Below are 17,383 nucleotides of genomic sequence, written 5' to 3' on the forward strand. Positions count from 1 at the left end.
CGTCGTTTTCTTGGACCGTTTAGAAGCGCTCAACGAGTTTTCTTTCTTCAGAGGGAAGGTACATAAACGGCAGAGTTTCATATTTAGGGAAAATAGGGGCCTCTTTATGGGAGAAGTGTAGCGAAACTTTGAACTGTCTAGGGCAATTATGTGTTTTGAAGATAACTGCTAAATATTCCTTTTCTCCCGATTTTTATACTTTGTAGAGCATACAGGTGCTGTTCTCCGGTCTCCTTGGTGACCTATGCGAGCATGGCGTTTATATTTCATGTAGGAAGCACCTCGTGGTAAACTAACGACAAATCTTACTTCTCTGTAACCTAGTTACAGCCATTGTAAAAAGTTATTTATTCAAGCGTTTCATAGTTATTTTCATAGTTATGCCATTATTCGCTATATATGGAATGTTCTAAAACAACTGCACAAAACATCATCTTCAAGGTCGGCAAAAATAGTGAGAATGTTAAATGTAATGTGCAGCAAAGTTTTCGCGTTCCTGGTTCAAATAAAAGCCTAGCAAAAATTGCTGAGCCCTCGTTTTTTTTTTCCTTATTTTGATGACTGTTAGAGGCCAGACTCATTTTAACCTACATGGTCGTTTTAACCTATATTTGAGTGGACCTTACTGATCTATCAGTAGTCCTGATTTCAGCCTAGTCTCGTTTTATGGTACATGGTATGGAGCCTCACTGATATATCAACAATCTTGAATTCAGCCCAGTCTGAGGGACAGCATATCTTCCCGATTATTACAGCTCAAACGGACACAGAAAAAAGGCGGTAGGACCGTTGGCCCGTCCCACAGATGAAGTTGCCAATGAGAGATAAAATTTTGTTAAGCCTCAACCCAAAGGGGTGGGCTTACTCTTAAAAGTAAAAATATCGAAAAACAAAACTGTTTTCCTTCCTCCTAAAACTTTGTTCCCCTCTCATTTCTACGTAGTCGGTGACAGCCTCAGCAAAACATGCCACGCCCGCACCATTTATTGCTAGGCCGTCTCAAACCTCGGCGGAGTCTCTACCCCGCAAATGTCTCGGAATCCGGGGCTTCAACACCGCGTACCGCAGCTCCACACAAGGTTTGTGTGTGCGGCAGAATTATGACCGTACATGGCATCGGAACTTATTTTCTACAAGGCGACGTTCTCCGAATGCGTGCTTACAGGACGACGTTCTCCGAATGCGCTCCTCACATGCGCACTGCTTCTCTACAGCGCACATTGTAAGTCGTCATTTGACACTGCCCAGGCTTTCCTCAGCACTCAGTAACGAATCCCGACGGTTGCCTCCCGGACCCGAAGGGGAGTAGAGCCCCACTCTGTACATGCAGCACGTGGTCAATATTGCTAGGTCGTTCTAAACCTCGGCGGCATCTCCAGCCAGCCAGGGATTCGGGAGCCGACGCCAAAACACCACGTACAGCAGTCCCATTCAAGGTTCGTCTGCGTAGACCTATTATGACCATCGGCGGAATGCTATAACTCAGTGCGCACAGTACCACCTTCCCCGAATCCGCACTGCGCCGTGACTCGTCAGCCGACACCACGCGGGCCGTCTGACCCCTCATAAAACACAAACGGTTGCCCCTCGGACGTGTAGGGGAGTGGACCCCCTCTCCATACACAAAACACGCGGGCGACTCGCGAAACTCAGGAAGTACGCAAACAATCAATGCGGCCTTACAGTGAGTTTAGGGCTGATTTTGCGATGAATTACGTGTGCGTGCACTCAGGAGCGTTATGAGTATTGTACGTGTGTGCAGAATTTAGCCCATTTGTCTGGCATAGCAAGAAATGCGACCGACATTTAGCGAAAGTGAGTCGGAAGGCTATGACAAATCTGCGAGTGGAGGTCGATGCACGCGGAATAAATAGTGTGCTCGCAAAGCATTTAGGTAGGTGTCATACTGCCGCTATCAGCTATACTTAGTGATAACGCGAGATAACTCTATTTCACATCAAGTTCACGTTTGCTGGAAAGAGTTGCTTTGTCGTGGCGAACTGCCCAAGGCTGACCAAGGCTGCCTGAGGCGCGGCTTTCAGACAGTAAGCGTTGGCGCGCGCAGTTTTTCGAACAGTCCCGGGTAGACTGGGGCGACAAATTACAAACACCTCTGCAGTTCGTAACATGGACGCTGCGTAATCAAAGGATTGGCTGGGCAGGTCCTGTTACTGCTGTTGCCTTAGTGTCGCTCAAGTGTAAATTGAGGACCTGTAAATTTTCTCGAAGCTAATTTTTTTTTTCTGTAGCCACCACTTTACCAAATATTTGATTTTCTGTATACATGGCGTCATAGCCAATACGCGATACCTAAAAAGCGTTCGGTAGCCGCTTATGCACACATTGCCCGTATTCATTTGGGTAGATTATTCTGGTGAGGAACGAACTTGTTAGGGCTGTCATCAGCCGCAAGCGATCACGGACATTGCTGCACAAGTCAAAGGCCCGAGTTGAACGTAGCCACTCTGATGTAACGAGAGTGTGTAAGCGTCCGTCCAGCTGCGAATAATATTCAACTCAGTCGGAACAGCGTTCATATCAGACTCTTCACTGCATGTTCTGGGTACCCGGAAAATGTGGAAGTATTCGCAATTCTCACTCAGTTCGTCTGTTACAGCTGAATAGGGACTACGAATAAATTATGCAAATAAATTAGCGTGGAGTGCGTGCTATGTGCTTCCCTCACCACGTTCTTTCATGTCTGGTATAAAAGCTTCAGCTCATTTAGCCACACTTCCACGATGTTGTTTCTTCATTAAAACTTTGCTTAGTACTTGGGTTAGTAAGCAGTGGTTGTGTGCTCGTGAAATTGCCTTAACGTCCTATTTTCCTGCGTGTTTTTTTTTTAGTGTGCTAGCAAGCTAGCCTGATGAGTGCCATAGCGCCCAGAGCACGTGACGCAAGCATTAATCAAGTACCGACTAACAGCCCATAATTACGCTCCTTGCCTTTTTGTGAGCAAACGTACCCCCAATAAAAAACACGAAAGCAAACAGGGAAGCAAACGGTGCGAAAGAATGCTGTTTTTATTTCAAGAGGAAGTGTGAGAAAGATATTTTCCTTGTTTCCATTGTGGCATTCGCAATGGTGAACGCGATGGTGAAAGCAGCCATTGTAATTAAGCACTACGGTACACGGTCGCCGCATTTCAGCCTGCGGGGTTAAAGCCACAATCTCGCACACATTAAATACGATGAAATCCTGGTACGTTGAAACGTGTGCACTGGGCTCTCGTTGCGTAATCTTGCCTAGCGGTAACTTGTCCAAAATCCGGTCGAAAACTACAATTTTCTATGGACAAAGCCTTCAGATTTTCTCAGCACGCTGCGATCTTTCGTCGATGCTTACGTGTGGAATTCATCGTTTCAGCGTATCATAAAGGGTGCGAAAAGAAAATGCAAGGATGCTTACTTCTGTTTGCTTGACGTCTGCTTTACGGGAACAGCAATACAAATGTGTGCTTTGGTCGCGCTCCAACTAGGCGCCTCGGCAGCGCTTGGAAGCGATCCCTCACTCATTGAGTCACTGGTATTTATTTATTTATTTATTTATTTATTTATTTATTTATTTATTTATTTATTTATTTATTTAAGCTCTGCCTGTAAGACCTCGGTGCAAGTCTCTGTATTGTTATCGAGCAGCCATACGATTATGTTGCGCCCTCCCTATTATCAGTACAAGGACGTCTTAACACTCCGTGCCCGCCAAAACGTGGCCACAGCTGCACGAATTCTTACTCGAGGCTTCTTGCAGACCAGCATAACTCCATGCCTAACTACATAGCTCGAACGAATGGAAGCGAAAATCGAAGCCTCTTTTTGCATTGATACAGTCCGGTAGAAACAGCTCGCCCTTACTAGGCACGAATTTACCGCGAAATTACCTGTACAGCGGATGATGTATCAGGTCCCGGCCGAATACGTATCTTTGGTATGCATCGAGAACGCCTCTACAAACAGGCAAGACCGCTACAACGAATTTGCCTTCCAAACGAAGAAATATAGGCTTCCCGAATGGCTGATTCGCTGATTTACAACGAGTGCCACGTATAGCGGTGCCGCCAGCGCCCACCGCAAAGGTCGCCGTGGTGCGCTCTGCGCGAGAGTTAGCGGCAGCGCTAGCGACGCAACTGACGAGCGCACCATTGCCCTAAGTAGGAATCCAGGAATCGCTCAGCACGTGCACTCTTTGGTTCATCAGCGCGGAAGACGGCAAAAATTATACGTTGCAGTCGATGGCGATGTTAAGACCGACGACGCCTTCAAGGTCAGGTAGGGTGGAAATGACGCGAATATGCCTGCGAAATCAACAGTGACAAACATGACCAAACCGCGCTTTTTGACGGCAAAGGAGGTGATAGCGCCATCACAAAATCTGCGCCTCTGCTTTTCGCAGCTCCTGCAGTTCTCCGTGCAGCACGCTATGAACCTCGGCGCAATATTATAAGGTTCGCTGCAGTCCCACATTCTGTCAGAAACATTGGTGTGTGGACAAGAAAACTAGCGACTTATTTCATTAGGTAGTATTGCAATTATTTTTAAGATAACATTTATCTTCTATTTATCGTTCTTAGCCTCCTCTATAGTGTGAGCGATACGGTGCGCAACCCTTACAACGAATAACACGTCTTACGAATAATTTTTGAGGTCTCGAGCACTTCATCATAAGTTCGTTTGAGTGTACATTACTCAGGAATATAAGTAATTGCACTTGCTGTACTCCGCGCCCTGCTATGTGCTGAGTAGAAAGTCCCGCACTCGCCTCCGCTGATGTCTTGACAAACCATAAAACTTGATGTCACGCAGATGCGACGGCGCCTTCCCAAGAATGTACGCGTTGGCAAAATATGACAGCCAGTATTGTAGCATTCAGTATTCAAATGAGCTTAGTGATGTATTCAGCGACTACGATGACCACACCCCTTCCCCTCCCTCCAGCACCTTCCCCCAATTTTCTTCCCTGGCGTGAGCCTTGTCGTAACATAAAAGTTGGGGGCAGCTTTTCAGCAGATGACTGTCGACGAATGTCATTCGATGATTCGGACAGTGAACAGTAGCTGTATTAATCCGTTTCGTCATGTCTTTCTTTTGTTACTTTTAGTTTGTTTAATATGCTTCGGCTGTACTGTGATGAAATCGGCATTTCTTATGCATAGCACCCTCCTCCTTTGTTTTCAGAAATGCAACTTATCTAGACCGACGCTCTATGCCAATAATCTTGTGTGGAACCTCTAGTGGCAGGGTGGACAAATTATTTCCGGAAAATACAAAGCTTCTGGAGCACGCAGACACTTTCTTTGTGACAGAAAACTTTCTATAGATAGATCAGGCGTTCGCATCGTATTTAGCATTAGCAAACTGTCTACAAGCTTTTCAATGCGTTAGCGAAGTGCTGGGGTTTATGCGTTACCCTAATACATAGATTTACAAGAAAATAAAAGAATATAAAACGTGCTAGAGTGACAAACTGAACAAACTGCGCTGTCACACATGTGTACTCTACGGGAAGTTCGCGACCACTGACTCTCCACGCGCGGTATGGGTGACGTGTATAATTATTTTCCTGTATATGAACTCAGTTTCGGAAATGACTGTAAGAGATACCACAGGCAGCATGTGCGGTACGATTCAAGGTAAATTGTTTCTTGTGAAATAAAACATGTAATTAAGGAATGATGTAAGTCAGTCAGCCAACATGACAGGCAACTAACCTGGGCCTAATAACTTCGCAAGTAACTAATCGTTGCACCTGCAGCTGAAAATCGTTTTCGTTTCTCCTCACTGTTCACTTTTGTGTTATCTCAGTGCTCCAAGAAGCGTCCGCCATGTCACCCGAAGACTACATAGAACAGCAGCAGAGTGCAACACCGGTGGGAGTCCACGGAGAAAACGATGGCTCCCAGGTAGCACAGTTCTACAAGGATCGGGTGGTGCTCATCACAGGGGGAACAGGATTCATTGGAAAGGTAACCTTTTGATACCATGATTTTCACGGCTCTTGTGACGTGTACATTTAATAATGGGGGGAGGGTGGGGGACTATTAATCGGCTGAGTTCCTTGTGTTCACCCCTCCCTCCCCTCCTTAGCTTCATTGTGGAGTTGTGGAAATATTGGATCACGATAACGTACGATGTGGACCGTGTAGCCACAGAAAAGCATCGCAGAGTTTGGGTTCTGCTACCTCGTTGCAGCGCCGACACTTTTTCCTAAGGGACCGGTAATGTCCCTTTAGGGCATACATGTTTCTTGCCTCCCTCTAATATTTATGTTGTCCTTCACAACAGACAGCTAGCTATACAAAAGGAGCCCCAAAACAGCGCATGATTAGCTCTGTGGGTCAGCCAGTTCAGTAATCATTGTCGCTCTTCTGTTTATTGTAAATGTGACACGCACGCTGGAAATGGTGGGAAACAAGAGTGAGTGGTTTAGGCGACGTGGTATAACTATCTGTCTCGTTTCACTCCGCCCTTATTCCGCTGAACACAACAAGGTGCACCATCTGGCCCAACAGTCAGTGATCTTACAACTATCTATTTCACCTATATACATGAACTTACTGTTTCAACTGTTTCAACTGCCAAAGAAACAATAGCCCTAGAGCCGTGTGTATACACTACATTATTTACTTCAAATATTTTTGATCATCACTGGCAGCGTTATTCTATCAAGCCGTAGTTGCCTTGCTAAAACCTTGACCTGAGAAGCTAATAATACCAACGTTTGGCTAGTTCAGAGAAGAATGAAGATCAAAAAAGATGTGTTTTTGATTTTCAGTGCGGTATATTTTCAAGAATGCTTCGACGGGAGCAAGTTGGTATAGCATGATGGTTTAATGCATTGAGGGGAGAGTGGGAGGGTTCAGTGCCCAATTTGTACTACCTAAAGAGCCAGCCATATACCATACAGTCGGGGTACTGCTTACAGTGCCTGTTGTAGACAACAAGCATAATGTAACCACGAGCTCTTGTGATGGTCTGACGGAAGAAAACAAATTTCACCGACGATTACGATACTCCCTACTGCGAATTTTCAGCGCAGCTATTAAGGTGTTCTGAATTCGCGATGTATTGGTGCAAAGCATTTGATACTGAACGACAGGGCACTCACGGCGGCGGCGCGGAGCCACTGCTCGGGTGGCTCGTTTAGCAGCTTTTCCATCGGCTGTGTTGCTCTTTGATCAGAAAGAAAACGTGAACACGGGAACGCGTGGCACGTGCAGAGCCCATTCTCTAGCGGCGGCGGCGCCGCAGACGTAGTAGCGCATGCGCACTGGGTCCGAAGGCCAGGGACAACGACACTCGTCGACACTCGCCTGAAGTGACTGAAGTGACGCCGACAGTCGCCGCTCGAACGGGCGCCTAGAGGCCTAACTACACGTACGCGTGTCAGCGAACGCCAGCTCGCGCCCACGCCCCTCACGCATGCGCAGATGGTGCAGGACTAATCGTACGCCTCGAAGCGCGGCGCGAGCACAGAAATCTAAAGCGGGGACCACACGTACGCTTGGGAACGCGCGCAAGCTCGCGTCTGCGCGGCTTGCGTTTGCCCCGCCTCGCGAGGAATGGCGGTCACATGGCGGTTTGCATCTACAACGACGCGCCACTAGCGCGACAGCGCGCGCTCACTGGGCTCACTCACAAACGCCTTGAAGACACCGCTTCGCACTTTGTTACTGACGGTGTTTCAAAATGCTTCGATATCTATAAACGTGATTGTTATATTTTTATAGTTGTTAGATAACCACAAAAAGGAAAGAAGAAGCACTTTCCTGCATGATATAGATCTGTTTCACTGAGAGTTGAATGTACCGCGCCGCAGCTGCGTAGCCAGGCACGCCGACGCGAGGCAGCCCAAGCGCGCGAGATCACGCCGCGTTTCGACGCGTACGAGCAATGCCTTACAGACCGTAAGGCATGGCAAGCAAGCTCGCGTCCGCAAGCTCGCGTCCGCAAGCGTAGGTGTGGTTTGGGCTTAATGTTTACACACGCTAAGGAATAGCGTTGTCCAACATGGCGGCATCCATGACTGCTGCTTCAGCGTGAGCTCTCGTGATGGCTACGATCTCACTCGCGTTGGTCACCAGGAACTATTGATATGATCTTTCGCTTTCCCTAAACTCACCTAAAACGTTAGCATTGAGAGCATAGCGCGTCCAATTTGTGAGATCGTTCTGTGATTGCGGCGCCCGTAGGCCTAACGAGACGCGTCCGCATGGCGACAACAGTATTATGGTGGCTGGAGGAGTAGATGTGCCGACCGACCGTTAGAGAAAGACATACATGACAAACCCGTCTGGAGCGTATTTCGCCACTTCTCCGTATTATGACGCAAAATTGGTGCTGCGCTCACCACAATGGTTCTTAGCGGCGCATGTCGTCTAGTGCTTGTGGAAGACAGCACGCAACAAATAAAACACGCAGTGTGAAAAAGTGTCATCTGTAGCCGTAAGTTTGTGCAATGAGGAGATACATGTCTCTGTTATTGCGTCTTTGCAAGTTGCTATGTTGACGCTTCTGCGACGAAAAGGTGAGCGGCATGGTTAGCGGAAGCTCATCTCCGATGGCCAGTGGAGTCTGCACCAAATAGCGGCGGTATTTCTGCTTCAGAGAAGATCAACGAGCACGCTTATTCCTTCTCTCTGAACTATAACTGGAGCGAAAGATCTTTTTCACTCACGCTCCAGTAAACCGTCCACCAAACGTGTCTAAATAGGCCTTTTAGGAGGCAATTATATTGAGCATCACATGCTCAAAGCTTCTAAAGTGGATGGCAACAGCAGCAACAACAGTAACGCCTTTCCAGAATGCCACTGCACGTGCATTTCATTCCTATACACCTATATTTCAGGTTCTCTTGGAAAAGCTCCTGAGATCTTGCTCTGACCTGAAGCGAGTTTACCTCCTCGTGCGAAGCAAGCGCGGCAAAGAACCACAGGCGAGGCTAAAAAAAATGTTCGACTCACAGGTGTGTGCATACATCCCCATTTCTATGTAAAAATATGTGTTCGTCCGGCCGCCATAACTCACAATGTTCGCAGAATTGCAAAAAAAAAAATAATAATAATAATAAAAGCACCGCGGATGCCATGTAGGGTGGTTATCGGTGGACGCAACCTTTTTTGATGCAGATGACTGTACTGATTAATTTCTTGACATTAGGTGAAGTGTACTACGTTACGTTGTGTAGAAGCCGCTTTTACGTAATGTAGATAATAGGTTGATGTCATACATGTGATGACATTCCTTCTGTTCAAGCCGCTGTCCGATAATAAGCTGACTTCTTTTGAACGACATGAATCGTCGTTACGGTTTCACGTTCGATAATCAATTGTAATCCCCAATCTAAACATTGCTAAGTGCCCTTTAGAGTCGCACTGAAATATACAAACGCGATTTGTGACGTATAAACCTCCGCCACCACCCAAGTAATCTCTCTCTAAACTCACTTCATGCTAACGTCGTAGTTGTTTTTCGTGCCTTCCCTTTTCTCGTCTCGGCTATGTGGAAGACCCCTGTTACACCTGCACAACTAGGGAGTTTAAGATCTGGCGTACGCAAAATTACGGTACGCAAACCACTTGGCTTACGAAAGCACCTCAAAGGAGTACAATAGGAAGCAAGCCAGTAGTGGATAACCAACCCCGCTTGCGCACCCGAAATCCAAAACTCCCACATTGACACCAAACACAAAGAGAGGCAATGAAGTTCGGTCAACATGCTACACCTAAGCGACTGTAACCGTATAGCACAATGAGGATTGGCCTACCCACGCCTCTAATCGCAGTCTCACGAGTTGACTCGCGTTACAATCCCCATTCAAACCCTTGCGAGGACACATACCTTCCGCCGCGATGTGTGAATTTTATATGTTTTAGCAAAACTAATGACGAATTTTGAGGAAGCCAAACGCAGGTTATTCCACAAAATAAGGAAGATTACGGAATTAAACTCCACATGGCTACACTGTACGTTTGTTTTAGTGTGTTTTTTTTTGCCGCTCTATGAGGACAGCGTCGCCTTCTATACATCGGGAAATCAGATGACAAAATTAAGTTGTTTTATTAGTGCGATCTCTGCTGTGGCTTCACTGCTACTTTTGCGTCATACAACTGACAAAACCGCACAGCATAGATATTACTAAAACATTGTTGCAAATTCATGCGCGTAATCACAAGCGCCAAAGCGGCACCTTAATATTTGTTATAACGTATACGAATCATTTTAGGGAATTTTTTTCCCATTCAGAGCCCACACTCACTGTTGTCTAGATTTCTAACGATAATCTATGGCCGCTTTGGATAGTCTGGATTACGATTTGCAGAGTGTGAGTCGAGAATAATCGAAGTCAGTCGAGTGTTCTTGAAGTTGAGCGTGTAGCCACGTGTAGCTAACCTGTACGCAGTTCGATCAGCGTCGACCCAAGCACTATCAAAAGTAATTCCGCGATATACGTAATAGTCTTCCAGCCTTGACTTCAGTTGGGCACAAACTATACATTTAGGAGTAGCAATGTAGGATGTAACTAACCGCGTTTTCATCTCTCTTGCATTTTTTCTTTTGTTCGTAGATGTTCGAACGCCTAAAGAAAGAACAACCGGGAGCTCTTGAAAAAGTAACGGCAATGGCAGGAGATCTGGTTCAGCCAGATTTGGGGCTCAGTGCGTCTGATCGGGCCACATTGGTCGACAATGTGTCTGTCGTCTTTCACTCCGGTGCCACGATCAAGTTTGATGCACCTCTCAGGCAAGTGAGATAAACGCCTGCGGCTGTTTGCTAAACAGCACAATGAAGTGTCACACAACAGCAAAGTATGTCATAAACTTTCCATTCATAACCCAACAAAACGGAGTCACGCAACAGCAATGTATAGTTCTTTTATGTCATAAACATGACCTTCATAACGCAAAGTAGTGCAACAAAAATCGACACGTTTAATTTTCCTCGCAGTTTAAGCGCATCTCGAATTAACAGTGCAAATTTCTGTCAAAGATTTAACACGTCGCACATTGTATAGTCATAAGTAGAACTATGTGGTTGATGAAACTTTGAGAATCTTTTCAAGTGATGGTTCTTGAAAAACAAGACGTAATGCCAAAGAATGGCCCTTCCGTGCGCACTATAGGCGCCCTAAAACATAAAACTACTCCCATCTGTTTCTTATTCCAATCTCCTGACGTCAAGTTTACATAACCACCGACACAAGCATCGGGTGGTAATCCACAGCGTTGTTCAAAAAGCTCAATCAAATGCGCTCCTTGGTCAAAGGAGGTCACTTTTCTTGCTTTCAAATCGAACAGAATTTTCTGCATTGAGCAGATTTTCTTATGGGGTTGGCTTACACGAGTCAAGGAGCGCGCCCATGTGGAGAAAGTTTCAGTAGTGCCGCGCAAGCACAGTGAAAATACAAAACCGGATGAGGAGGGTGATGCCGGCAACTGCGATTGGTCCGCTTCCCCTTGCTTAGCTTACGGTGCCTGGTCAAAATCGTTGCGGCGTGCAACAAAAGGTCAAGAACACTGATAAAACGAATCCTCAACAAAGAAGAGTTGACAGAGCGATGTCTTATGCGTGCCGAAAGGGCTCAACAACGTTATACTGCCGCGGAAAAAATGTTTATTCTACGCAAATAAATCCGTGCTCCCCGGCCGTTCCGAGTACCTAGTGCCAGCGAAAACGAAAGGCAGCCATCTTCTAGTCCTTTCAGAAAGGACACTGTCCGTCTATCCAGAAAAAAATTCAGCATCTTTCGTCGTTATGTTGGTGCGCCTTTAACGCATCCGCGTCACTTTCGCGCGGTGAGTTTTCGCGGTTTTGTGATGTCGCCTAACCGACAGGTGAAGTGGACGCAGCCGCAAAACGTTTGATCAATGGCACAGTATTATGGCGAAAAAGGCGTCGAATCAGAAATAACTATTTTGCTTTCGTTCGTTCTAATCATGCATGATCAGTTTGCACACATGGTATCAGATGAGGCATTTTCGCAGTTTTCGTTACGTCGCGTGACAGACAAGCGAAGTGGGAGTGGCCCGAAATTTCTTTTGACCAATCATGCAGGGCTGAATGCAGAAATTGAATAGAAAAGATTCGATCAGTTTTGCGTTGTAGCGCCCTATGTTCAAATATTATGCTTCGCCACTCTGAACGCTACAACGATATAAAAGTGCAGAAATAAATATATTATAAAACTCCAAAATTGTGACTTGTTTGCATTTCAGGGATGCATTCGAACTCAACGTTCTGGGCACAAGGAGAGTTCTGGACCTCTGTAAGCAACTACGAAATAGATGCGTAAGTCGCAGGGCGTCTTTCTTCATTTTATCGTAGCTGTTCGAATGTATTGTAGAACGTATTTCATACCTTACATTCATACGTTGCACGCTGCAGTAAGTGGGGAAATGCTACGTTTATAGTACACGTTTGCTTAGTCTTAAGCATTGAGTTTCTGCCTGCGGATTTCGTTCTAGGTTCTTGTTCATGTGTCAACAGCATACTGCAACTGTGACAAGCCGGATGTCCATGAAGTGATAAAACAGCCGTGTAAAAATACCAAACAATTTTTTGAAGCTTTGCAGTAAGTACGTCTCACCGCATTTCTAACTTTTTTTTCCTTTCCTCTTTTCCGAGAATAGGGTCGCCAAGCGGGCTCAGTCCTCCCTTTCATTTATCCTGCACTCTTTCTCCCTCTCTGTATATATATATATATATATATATATATATATATATATATATATATATATATATATATATATATATATATATATATATATATATATTCTTTCACAGTTACACTGGGCTAACTCAGTGAAACTCAACTGAAGTCATACTCCCGTTTTTCACATTTAATGGAAGGCCATCTCTGGTAAAATTTATGTCAAGGAAAAATACTCGTAGCAACAGCGAAAGTGTCATTCTAATAACCGCTAACAATGTTTCCAATTAACAAAGTGCAGTGAATTATGCATCCCTTTGGAATCTCGAAGTCACTTAACGTGGCAAAATTCGAGCTCTCCATCGCGGCACACTACGAGCTCGTGGTCGTCAAGAATTTCATTTTCAGCCGTGCTTCCGTTGAGAGCAACTCGAGAGTATGCTTTGTTAAGAATCACAATATTTGAAGGTGTCTCGCGTTCTTTCCCAGCTTTAACCGTACATCAGCGGCGATAGAGAATTCTAACCGTTAACTTCTGTCCGTTAAGTATTTGTGTTTTTCTTTTCGTGATCAGATTCTTAACATGCACTGGGGTGCATAAACCACTGCCTTCAACTTCCTATATATATATAATGTACGCCGCGAGAACTTTTTTTTACTGCAAAAATGTTGATGCTGCGGTTGCATGGGTAAAGGATTAGCTTTAAGCCTCAAAAACGTCACAGTCTAACTTGGGGAATACCCCATGTTGTTTTTCTTTTTCTTTTGTTGCGTTATTACTCGAAGGAACTAACTTTTTGCGCACAAAAGGTCATCTGTAGTCTCACACACACTCCTAATCACTATGATGTTACGTAATTAAAAGCCGAAAGATTGGTTTGCTCTGTTTAAGCGTAATGAAATTCCTTCCAGTCACGTATAACAAGTATCATTCTTGGGCAGGTCCGCAGGCGCCGAAGCAACGGGCAATACGAAAGAGTGCTTGTTTGGCCATCCAAATACGTACACTCTGACCAAGAGCTTAACTGAATCGATGCTGCTTGAAGAACGCGGAAACATTCCCGTCGTCATCGTACGGCCCTCCATCGTCACTGCCTCGTTGACTGAGCCGCTCCCGGTGAGCCATTACCCTCACTTCACAATAAAATATCAGATCAGATACGGCGCTGGCGAATATTTCCCCTTTCCCCTCCCCCCCTAGCCAATATAACTTTCATATCTCCATCTCCAGCTGTCTAGCAGGTAAAATAACACGGGAGTTATGTTCGCAGTGGTGGCATTCCCAGGTCGGCCCCCTTCTCGATATTATGTGCCGGTGGTGTGCGCTTACGTATCGGATGTAGGAGGCGCCCTGGAACTCTCTCCAAGCTTCTTAACCACGACAATTTATCACTGTGTTTATCTTCGTGGTTTCTCGCATTGATAACTGTATTGCAATATATTGTTACGCGAAGGACGAGTCAGTAAGGCGAGCAACTATTTACAGGTTATATTTACAACAGCGGTTGCAGCGCTGACCCATTAGATTCACCGCGCGAGTCCAGTTCGTTCTTACTCCTCTTTTCTCGAGTGATGGCGCCCACGCGCCTCGTTCAAACAAGCAAATACCACACGCGTGTACCATAATCACCCGGCGGCAGAAGCGACGTCCCGGAGCGTCTAAATGTCATCACTGCGAGGGTGAAACTGCTTCAGTCGTGTAACGTGCACGATATCACTGGAATGGGAAGCAGATGGGGTGTCAGGGACGATGTCGTAGGTGACGGGAGTCACGGTATGAAGCACTCAGTATGGGCCTGCGTAACGAGATAGTAGTTCTTCTGATAGGCCGACCTGACGCGACGGAGACCATAGAAGCACCAAAGAACCACGCGGGAAGTGCACGTTTCGGTGTCGCCGGTCGTACGAACGCCTTTGTCTCTCTTGGGATTTCAGAAGGTGGTCACGGGCAATTTCCCTTGCATAAGCACAGCGGGCGATGGCGTCAAGTGCGTATTCACTGGTCGTCGCGTGAACAGGGAGGGTTGTGTCGAGGGGCAGTGGGTAGTTAAGCGGCTGCCTTCGTTGTCCATTTGAATACGATGCTTGGCGGGTATGTGTCGGTAAATCGTAAGGGCACTATGCCGACAGTACTTACGATATTTTTTTAGGAAAGCGTATTAATTGTATTCGAATAACCGCTTGTATTCTTCTTCTTTAGGGCTGGGTCGACAATTACAACGGTTGCACTGGCGTCGTTGTAGCGGTAAGCATTGATCAAATATTTGATCAGTTCTAATAGCGAGGGTTAGATACTAGCTGATTCTGCGAAGACATTGAGTAATTTATCGAAATTTCCTGTGGCAGGTAGCACTATTGTAGTCCTTGAGATTGGCTACTCGAAGAGGTGTACTTCATTCCCACGAGAAAGATAAAATCATAATTGACTAATTAGCAATACATGCTAATTGTTTTTCAACCTAATTAAATTACGGTAGATGTTGCAATTTACCCATTCTTGCCAGTTTCACTGCAAGGCATTTCTACTTAAAAAAAAAAATTGTGGATGACGCCATTTTCGATACTTGTGCCAGCAAACCAGCAAACCAGTAAAATCGCAATGTAGCTCCACCTGCTTTTTTAACAGATCGCCCTTGATGAATCACAAAAGTAAGTGCACCAAAAATGTAGTTGCTTTCTCAAAGTTCGGGAACTTATATCTCGAGACTGGTGTTATCCTGAGAAATCGTTCTGAGCGAATCAGCTATGCGAACTCCCCTATAACAATTTGTAAATTGCAATGAGTGCCGTATGATAATTAGTTTTCATTTCATTTCATTTATTCATGCTGTCAACCTTTTACTGGCTATTACAGTAGTGGATAGCGTACACAAACAAAAGAAGTGCACTTGCAAGAGAAAAAGAAGAAAATATTTAGCACAGGAGGACAGGTGAATGGGGCAAACCAAACAAAAAGCCAAGAAGCACACAAGCCACACTCAACCTAACAACGCTTTTACGATAGAGCTTCACGATACACAAGGCGGTTTAGTGTCTCTAAAAATTTACTGGCAGAGTTCGATCTGAAGACTGAGTACGATAAAGGCGGAATTCCAATGTTTAAATAAATTATTTTAATCAAGGTATGTCATTAAGTGCTTTGGTACAATATGCTCAAGGAGTTTAGAACAAGTGGTTGTCAGTGATACAGGTCGCTAGTTGCTGGCATCGAAAGCGGGGCCACCTTTGTGTATGGGCATGATCTTCGCGCGCTTCCAAGAGGGAAACGTGCCAATACTAATTGATGATCGAAAAATTAAGGTCAATTGCTTGGATGCCCACTCGGCATATCTATAGAGGAATTCATTAAAACTTTTTTCGTGTCCAGGGTTTTCACTAATCAAGTAAAAAATTTAAGTGATATTTTTTTTATTATACGATTATGCATTTCGATTTGTCGAGCAGGTATCGTCTGTCGTTTCAAGCACACTAGCTCATGACTACATTTGTGCTAGCTGCCACAGGATATGTATAAAGATTGTTTAAAGTCCTCGCAGAAACACCCGACCAAAACAGTGTGTACCCCTAGAGGCTTGTGACAGGTGTCGTGTTTGTTTCCAAACCTTCACAGCTAGGTCTGGGCCTGCTACCGTTGTTCATCGCGGAAAAGAAGCACCTAGTCGACATCGTTCCTGTAGACATTGTGGCAAATACGCTCATATGCGTCGCCTGGCACACATTTATAACAAGGTAAGCGTGCACGGTCGTACGATCGGTCGTACGATCGGTCGTACGGTCCTATGTGTGTGTGCATGTGCATGCGTGCGCGTGCGTGTGTTTGTGTGTGTGTGTGTTTGTGTGTGTGTGTTTGTGTGTGTGTGTTTGTGTGTGTGCGCGCGCGCGCGCGCGTGTGTGTGTGTGTGTGTGTGTGTGTGTGTGTGTGTGTGTGTGTGTGTGTGTGTGTGTGTGTGTGTGTGTGTGTGTGTGTGTGTGTGTGTGTGTGTGTGTGTGTGTGTGTGTGTGTGTGTGTGTGTGTGTGTGTGTGTGTGTGTGTGTGTGTTTAAGTTCCCCCAGCACGTGTAACGGGAACTTCTAGCGTGCCGCCATAACTTGAGCTGTACTGTTGCGCGGTTGTACTGTACGAGCAGCTGCTCGAAAGCACTAGAAGAGTGGAAACGAACGCTATCTGCGCATCCCTCTAGCCATAAATATTCTGCGAACATTGCGAACAATGGAAATGGGAATAGACAGACCAGCAGGTGGCTAAGCTCGTGACTCGACAACGCCGTAATGCAAAACTGATGAAATGCCTCCCACCAAGCCAATGCGTGCCTCAACCGCGCGTCTAGATGCTGCTGATGTTGGTCCGTGCCCTTCATGCCCTTCAGGCTACGTTTGGGGACAGGCGAAAACTGCGTTTTGCCTCGTGCCTCGCATGAGTTTGAAATTAATCGCCATATCATTTATACGCGTGTGTAACACTTTCGCGTAGAGAAACTAAACCTCTCGAACGACGAAACAAGAAAGGCAGCAAGTTTCACAGCAGTATGTTAGCGCATCGAGGGCGCCGCTGGCAAACATAGAGGCCGACCCCACAGCTTTACTCAGAGAGAGCGAGTTAAAATACATGATAGTTGTCTTTTGGCAATGCATTCATCACTCTCCTTAAGACAGTGCGTGCGTGCGTGCGTGCGTTCTGAGAAATCTGCGCAAATATTTCTCTGTCCACTACACCTCTATTTCACCTATCCTTCTA

General features: G+C 45.7%; 1 protein-coding gene across 2 annotated transcripts in view; it reads left to right on the forward strand.

The window, feature by feature from the left end:
- LOC135898950 (putative fatty acyl-CoA reductase CG5065) overlaps positions 1–17,383 on the forward strand; it is a 64,218-nt gene that overhangs the window by 34,616 nt on the left and 12,219 nt on the right. For both annotated transcript variants that reach the window (XM_070535666.1, XM_070535665.1), the window contains 8 exons: positions 5,805–5,965; positions 8,848–8,964; positions 10,567–10,742; positions 12,215–12,287; positions 12,464–12,570; positions 13,591–13,765; positions 14,849–14,893; positions 16,259–16,377. In XM_070535666.1, the coding sequence (XP_070391767.1) occupies positions 5,825–5,965; positions 8,848–8,964; positions 10,567–10,742; positions 12,215–12,287; positions 12,464–12,570; positions 13,591–13,765; positions 14,849–14,893; positions 16,259–16,377 (953 nt within the window). In that variant the 5' untranslated portion in view covers positions 5,805–5,824. The remainder of the gene's footprint in view (positions 1–5,804; positions 5,966–8,847; positions 8,965–10,566; positions 10,743–12,214; positions 12,288–12,463; positions 12,571–13,590; positions 13,766–14,848; positions 14,894–16,258; positions 16,378–17,383) is intronic.

This window comes from Dermacentor albipictus, chromosome 3, assembly GCF_038994185.2.
Source record: "Dermacentor albipictus isolate Rhodes 1998 colony chromosome 3, USDA_Dalb.pri_finalv2, whole genome shotgun sequence".
NCBI classification, from domain to species: Eukaryota; Metazoa; Arthropoda; class Arachnida; order Ixodida; family Ixodidae; genus Dermacentor; species Dermacentor albipictus.